This window comes from Morus notabilis, unplaced genomic scaffold (assembly GCF_000414095.1).
Source record: "Morus notabilis unplaced genomic scaffold, ASM41409v2 Scaffold1423, whole genome shotgun sequence".
Taxonomy (NCBI): Eukaryota; Viridiplantae; Streptophyta; class Magnoliopsida; order Rosales; family Moraceae; genus Morus; species Morus notabilis.
The window spans coordinates 13,547-21,993 of record NW_010365319.1 but is presented as its reverse complement, the minus strand read 5'-3'; the positions used below and the strand labels follow the sequence as shown (position 1 = coordinate 21,993).

Below are 8,447 nucleotides of genomic sequence, written 5' to 3'. Positions count from 1 at the left end.
ATTCATCCTCTTTAAGTGTTACAACCTTTCACATAAAGATACCTTTTCAATTTGATGGTTATCTTTTATATGCTGATACACTTATAACAATAGTTATTTCTATTGTTAATAAGTGCTCAGATATGTGAGAAAACATATCACAAATAGATGCAATGGTTCGAGACCTTTTCAGATTACTAAAACACACGAATACATTTTCCGTCGAAGATTTGCGCTGCAGCGCACGCTGCTGTGCGCTGCAGCGCGCGTGCCTAGCAAAACAGACCCGAGGGTCTATTTTGCCCAGGCTGCAGCGCCCAAACGCGCGCTGTAGCACGCCCGTGCGCTGCAGCGCACGCTGCTGTACGCTGCAGCGCGCGTGCCTAGCAAAACAGACCCGAGGGTCTGTTTTGCGCAGGCTGCAGCGCCCAAACGCGCGCTGCAGCGCGTCCGTGCGCTGCAGCACGCACTCTTTCGCGCTGCAGCGCGTGCTTGCGTCAACCTACTCTTCCGAATGTGTTTTAATCCAATTTTATGATATCAAAATTGAGAGATTGTATTACAATCTCTCTAACAACCACTCCATCACTACTTTCCTTTTTCTTTCTCCTAGTCAATCTTTAATCCTTTGCTTGCTATTTTTGGTGCGACTCTGTAATTGATTACCCATAGAAATCCTCTTTGTCTTAGCTTGTTCTCTGCTTCTTTGATTTGAGAAGGAATATTTGATTGTTGTGATCCTATTTTGTCTGGGTTTTTTCTTTATTTTGAGTGGGTCTATGGTGTTTGGAGGGCGTGACAAATCTGGTCTCCCTTTAGTAGGTGGGTTTTGTTGGGGTAGTTGTTTGCGTTGTCGAGCTTTTTGGTTAAATACAACAAGTGGCTATGGCGACCTCCTAATATATCAGCGGTCGAGCACCCCTTACTGTCCAGATCTGTCCATAGAGCCTCCGGCCAACCGTCGTCAGATCATCGCAGCCCCGTCCAAGCCGTTGCATCTCAGAAATCGACCGCCACCCATCGCGGCACCTCAATCCACCATGAGACCAAAAGAAAACAGATATGAGCCTCCCACCACCGCTGCATATTCCGACAATGCCCATCGAGCCTCCGGCCAACCGTCGCCAGATCATCGCAGCCCCGTCCAAGCCGTTGCATCTCAGAAATCGACCGCCACCCATCGAGGCACCTCAATCCACCATGAGACCAAAAGAAAGCAGATCTGAGCCTCCCACCACCGCTGCATATTCCGACAATGCTCTTCCCTCTGCGAAAGCAGACCCAAATCGGCAGTGGAGAACTCTCTCTCTCTCTCTACACTTTTTTTGAAAAAAAAATTGTAGAAAAATCTCATATGAATTGATTTTTTTAGTGCAGATCTAATTTGATTTTTGCTTGGCCTTTTAAAAAAATGTATATTTTAAATATATTGCTTGTGATTTTACAAAAATAACCTTCATAATTGAGTCATGTAAGAGGTTACATGAATTTTTTAACGTAGATAATTTAACCGAGATGGTCAAAAAGGATTTATGCCTCGTTCGTTTCGCTGATTCGAGTTTAGAATTTGAGTTTTGTTACAATAAAAAGCTCTCACAAACAGTCACATCTAACTTTTTTATTACAATAAAAAACTCTCACATAAAATCACATTTCAACTCGAATTCTAAATTCGAATCAACAAAATGAACGAGAACTCTGTGATGCTTACTTTTTTTGTTCTTCACACATATATACAAACTTAAGTAGTGTTGTCATATTATGTAAAAATTGTGGTAAAATAAGAAAAAGTTGGGGCACTCTTAAATTTTGAAAAGTTTAGGGGAGCTAAATAAAAAAAATGAAAGTATAACTATAAATTTAAAAGGAAAAAAATACCAAAGGGGCCACTTGGGCTCGGGGCTGATCCCCTTAAGCCCAAGCTCCCTTCGTCCCCTGTACAAGACGTTGCAATATATTGAAAGAAAAATAATAGAAAATAGGCCAACATACAAAATTTAAAAAAGTATATAAGTTAATTTTTAGTTATAAAAATTAATATGTTATAATTTATTAAATTATAGTTCATAATCAGATAAATTATGAATAAATTTGTTAAGTTATAGTTCATAGTCAGACAAGTTATGGATAAAAATCATGAATAACTTATCAAGTTATGGTTCATAACTAGACAAGTTATGAACGAAAATAATAATTTGACCTATTTATTAACTTATGTAAACTATTGACCTATTAATTTTAATTCATCTCAAATCTTGACATATTTTTCTCTTTCTCCCTATATTGAATTAATAGAAATGCTTAGAACCTTTTTTTTCTTTTAAGGTCTCTTTAGACTCTTTCATTGAAGTTTATTTTCAAAACATATGGATATTATGCGCAAATCCACAAACTAATATTACATGGTAAATCATCTTCAAAAAGAAGAAAAAACTGGTAAGCCAGGTTGCTGACTATATGCAAACGCGCATATTATTCTCGTATACCGTGGAATAGTTAGCAACTTTTGATTAATTGAGTTTATTGTTACGTACTTTGTATTAATATATGTATATGTGTAAGTACGTACAATGTATATGCGTATAAACGTATTGACCATAAACAAAAATCTACTGTCTATTGAACGGTAAATTATATTTGCATTGGACTTTTGTAAATTATATATAATAAGGCCCGTTTAGTTCGCTATTCGAGTTTTTAATTCGAGTTGAGATGTGATTTTATGTGAGAGCTTTTTACTGTAGCAAAAAAGTTAGATGTGATTGTTTGTGAGAGCTTTTTACTGTAGCAAAACTCGAATTCTAAACTCGAATCAGCGAAATGAACGGAGCCTTAAGTCTTTACAAATTTGGACTACCCGGCTATTTTGTTATATATTTCTAAATTTAGGAATTTTTCATTAATATTTGCTCGGTTGGAGTGAACTCTCTAAATTTTAGTTAAATTTAATTAAAATAGTTACAAAGCTATTTTAGTTAGTAATTTTTAAGGTGATTTTGTCATATTATTTATTTTAGTTAAATATAAATTATTTTAATATTTATTGAATTTAAAAAAAAATCTTTACATTTAGTACGATTGAAAGAATAAAATAATATAAAAAATTAAATAGTTAGCCTCTCTATGTCAGTTATATTTAGCTAGTGTGAAAAAATACTATCTAAAATGGTTAATCATATAGCTATGGTTGGAGTATAAATTTTTTTTTAAAAAAAAGTTAAATTATTAATTATTTTAACTAAAAACATAAAATAACTTGCACGATTGCGGTTGTTCTTACCGTGGAAAATCTAGAGATTTGAATCCAAGGCAATGAAGATGTACTTCCTTATGGCGCGGCGCTTCATGCTTCGCTGGCTGCTAGCTAGATGAAAGAATTCCAATTTAAGGTTCTCTTACAGAAGAAGAATGTCATGATGAAATGTTGTGGGTTTTCTGAATGTTTTTCACAATTGAATGTATATCAGTGCAAAACGCACAGAATGTACATGGGGTATTAAATTCTTGTTCATGATATTCATGGCTATTTTTTAAAATGAGTTAAATAGTTTTTCAAATACAACTAAATCTTTGTAGATATATGTGGTGGGATTCGTATTATTATACATAAATTGGTAATCTAATGACTTGTTAAATTACGAACCAATATAATTACAGGATTTATTCTTCATTTTCTTCTCGGACAGAGCATGATACATACAACTCAAGAAAATAGATGATGTAGGGCTTTTTAAGAACAACCAGTTAAGTGGGGCAACCGGTTAGAGCATGATATGTTTTTTCATCTTAAAAAGGTAACCAGTTAAGTAGGATAGTAAGTCTTCATAAATTGATATTTTTTACGTTTATTATTATATTTAAACGATATAAAACTCATTTATTTTTATCTTTTTATACGCCCCTAAAATGATGCTCTTTTGGAAGTTATCGATCTTATATTTAACAGATCGAGCATTTATACCATCAATAGAATCATTTGAGTATGGTTTAGTTTGAAAATTCCACATGCAGCTAGTAAGGTTTTGGGTGGTTACAGACGGAATTAACTCCCATCTTTCACTCTGAACAAGAGCATCATATTCCTTAAATATGGCTTGACACAGAAGAACAATATATATAATAACTTTTACAATAATAAAATTGTTACAACACAAATTCAACATTTTTATTAAATTTGGAAAAAATGAATTGGTAAGGATGTCGAGACACGTGAACCACACTTTTTTTAAAACAGATTCGTCTCATCCGGCGAGTGATTTAGGTAACATTGGACGTCCGTCACCCACGATACAACGACAATAACGGTAGCTCGAAGCACTATCGGAACCGTCCGGCAAACTATAACTTGGATCTTTCCCTCTATCACCAAAATTGAAATACAAAATAAAACGCACAAAAAACTCGAAAAACAAAAGAGAACCGAGAGAGAGGAGAAGAGAATTCGGAAAAGTGTGAGTCCTCCTTCATGTGATGCATGGCTTATATAGGCTCTTGAAAAGAGGTTACAAAGCATGACATTATGGGGCTTAAACACGCATCTTAAAGGTGCAAAACGTGCACGATGAACCTTGCCACAATTCCATAGTAAGTTTGAATTTTTATGAAGGCAAAATTGATGCCATAACCGGTCATTAAGTCTACCATTAAGTTCGGCATTAAGCTCCAAACGATTTTGGTTGGGCCGAATCAAAAAATAAAAATTGTAAAACAAAACCGGTAGAGAGCGAGTTTTTCGGTCCGACATTCGTATTCACACACATTTAGTTCTAGTTTCTCGTCTTTTTACCTTGTTTCTCATACTTAAGCCAATTGTCATTAAACTTTTCTTTTAGCTATCATAGATAGTTATTTAGTTTGCGTGTTAATATATGAATACTTGCTTCTTGATTAATTGATAGACAGTGTTATACAAAATGTCCGCTGTTAGCAAATTGTACGATATAATCACTCGCATACATCCTGTTAAAGATTGGATATCTGAGATATATGTTATACGAGTCCTCTGCGAAAATTGTGGATTCAAATCCTCCTGATGAGAGCTATTTCACAAACCAAATTATTCTTGTATTTTATGGTATAGGTGGCATTGAGTTTATTCTTACAGTATATTAATATGTATAAAATTTATATGTATGTATAGATATATAAACGAAATGATCACATGGACAAAAATCTGCTATCTATTTTCTAAAAAAATATAAAAAATCCACCGTCTATTTTAGGATAAATTGTTTCCATTTTGGACTCGGCTATTTCGTTATATATAATCTCATAAAACTTTTAATGTTTTCACTCTCATATTTATCATATTGGAGTGGAGATTTGAATTCTTCATCTTAATATTAAAAGTAAAGTATCGTTAACGTTAATACTTATTTTCAAAATAAAAAAATAAATAAAAGCATAACCAAATCTCATAGAAACCAATTGAAACAGACTCAAGAGAATAAGTAAAGCCACGGCAACCTTAATTACGTACGAGAAAGAGATCAAATCAGTAAGGTGAAAGAAGAAAAACAACACTTAAGAAAACAATATTAGCAATGAACTCCATACTTATCAATTCGAGATTTTGATTAGAAAAAAAAAAAAAAAAAAAAAAAAAAACCCTTATCAATTCGAGACATACTATACAAAATGCATTTTATTTCAGGTGAGATGAAAAAGAAAGCACTAGCTAAACCGGAAAACTAATGTTATACCCTGCAAATTTTCGCTTATCAATTTTGACAAATATCTGAATATCCAGGACCCCCAAAATAGAAATAGGTCCCAGAACTAGTACTCTTGTCTTCTCCGACGTGCAAATCATAGCATGAAGGTTTTGTAGCATAAGGTATAAGCTGCTCCGGATCTTTGAACTCACCATTGCCATCCATATACTTGATGTTGCTAAAATAACTTGCTCTTTTAAAGCCTTCAATTGGAAAATGCCCACTTCCCATATCAGTTTGAGTGTGACGACCCCCAGCTTCGTTGTTTATGATCTCTCCGCCGCAGTTTATTGTGTTAGAACCATCACGCAGCGTCGTAAAAATAGAGTCCGGCCAATATCCTATTGAAGTGTTTAGAATTTGCAGCCACCAATGTCCGCTTACCTTGTTCTATCCAATTGTTACGAACATTATATTTGACATATTAGTAACGCTACATGCACCAATTATTTGTAAATTTAGAATAATCGGAATAGAAAATATGTAAATTTAAAATAATTGTTCTAATAAGTTGATATCCTTAACATTATAACTCTTTTTACACGTGAATGTACTAAAATTAATTGGAGAGTTCAATTATGTCTATGATGGATTTATACCTTGAATATAGTGATTGGTATATTGAATTGTGGGCCATTGTAGGTGGAAACACGGTTTATTTTGTAATCTAAGGCAAATCGCCTGTTTACTTGTACAAAACCGGGGCAATCAAGATTGTAGCAACCTGAGTTTTGATAGCCGTCCCTCTGATCAAAAAGTCACGCGAAAACAATATTGTTATGGAGGAAAATTCTAAATACAAATTAGTGATATAAACTCAATGCTTTCTTACCCAATAAAAGTAGCATAAATTAGTGGGTATGTACTATCATTGAGATTTTAAAATTTTAATTTTTATATATATGGAAAATTTTTTTTTTTTTTTTTTGTGAAATTCAATTGTGCCTTAATAATTTATTCATTACATAAGACAAATTTTATAACCGTACTTACTTAACAATAGGAAATTGTAATTTGCAACTGAAGCAGCTACTGTATATATATATAGGCTTAGCTTAAGGGGATACATTGTCACAAAGCAAGAGACTTACAGTCCAGAATGTGAAGAACTTTGTGAATTTGTCCCCTGAATTAACCTGTTCATTAACCATGGATTAATGCTTTCGTAAGCTAGAATCCTCGAAAATAATTATTTCAAAACTTCAAATTATAAAGAGACATATTTATCAAATATAATTAGTTGATTAATCCCTTTTGATAAGTAAGTTGTACTACTTGAAGAATTGAATTATTATTATTACCATCCACCCAGCTTCCACAGAATTCAAATTTTCTCCTTCGCCTGATAAAACCCAAAGTTGAGCTAAACTATATTCTGAGCTATATGTTGTTGGAGTCCATACGTTGATATTTGCCTGTACTCCATAGTACTTTCCACCATTAAAAGTAACTTGAGCGTACTAGCAATCACCAAAATCAAAGTAGTACTCATTTTAATTCCAAGGAAAAAAAAAAATCAACATGCCAACTTCTTGTGGCAGTGAAAAAAATAAGTATACATACATATATATATATATATATATATATATATTGTGTGTGTGTGTGTGTACCTCATGACCAGTTGGAGCACCGAACTGATGGTGGCCAATCCTATCTATGGAGATATTTAAAATGGCCTTCCGAGGATAAACAGATTTTAGTGTCCGTACGATGGGTATTGTTCCTTCTGGGCATTCTCCATTCTCATGCCACTCTTGTAAATATGGCGTTATTTGGTCGTTTTCTGATTCTACTACATTTTGATTTGAACTCGGATGCATCTGTAACCACAAACTTCAACAATATATAAGTGCGCATTTTACTTTTTTATTTATTAGTTCACAGTCCAAATTAAAGACAAAAAAGTATAAAAATACGCGCACACATATATATATATTCTTATATTCTAGTATATATTCTTGAAAAGGATAATGGAATGGTCAAACATTGATGATATACCATATGACATACACATAAGATATACGCATATGTTGTGTAATTGTAAGTATTATTTTACAGAATCTGATGATCTTCAAATAGCTAGGTATGTGTATATGTATTCCATATAGATCAAAAGAATAAAAATTAAAAATTAAAAAAGAACCTCTATGGTGTGATTCTTGAGTAGCGGGTGATCAAAAGCAGGTTGCTTATAAATATCAACACAATCTATCACTTCGCCATTTTTGCTCTGTAAATTCATGAAAAGCGATACATGGTCAATGTAATTCAATTTCATGATCAAACTCTTTGAAAACACGTCTTTTTAGAAACAAATCTGTCAATTCAAAAAAAAAAAAAAAAAAAAAAAAAAAAAAAAAAAAAAAAAAAAGTCTACAAACCTCTATGCTTTTGAACGTTCCCTTGTGCTTTACCAATTCTAAATCATGTCTCCCAGATGCAATGTTTCTTCCATATGCAAATTCAACGGGATTTAGATGATACAAAGTTATCAGGGCGAGTATGCCACAGCTCCTAAATACTGTTTTATGATTTTCGAAACCCATTAACTTGGATTCAAGAAAATAAAAAATCCCAGATATGACTACAGACGTTATACATGTATATAATATATATATATATATATATGGATATAGGTATGGATACAGATATCTACTTTGTAAAAATGAGATAGTGCATTCTTTGTTGTTTGCCTTTTTTTCCCCCTACTTGATTTGGTAAGGAATTGAGGTCTGTATTGCACTAATTACGTAT

At 33.2% G+C, this 8,447-nt stretch overlaps 1 protein-coding gene across 1 annotated transcript; it reads right to left on the bottom strand.

Annotated features, from left to right (window-relative positions):
- Positions 1-5,699: 5,699 nt before the first annotated feature.
- On the bottom strand, positions 5,700-8,239 carry LOC21386659. The gene is made up of 7 exons (XM_024172033.1): positions 8,075-8,239; positions 7,837-7,923; positions 7,304-7,513; positions 6,995-7,153; positions 6,785-6,829; positions 6,293-6,439; positions 5,700-6,083 (listed from the first exon to the last, which is right to left on the bottom strand). The coding sequence occupies exons 1-7, from the start codon at positions 8,237-8,239 to the stop codon at positions 5,700-5,702; spliced, it is 1,197 nt and encodes a 398-aa protein (XP_024027801.1).
- Between the last annotated feature and the right edge of the window lie 208 nt (positions 8,240-8,447).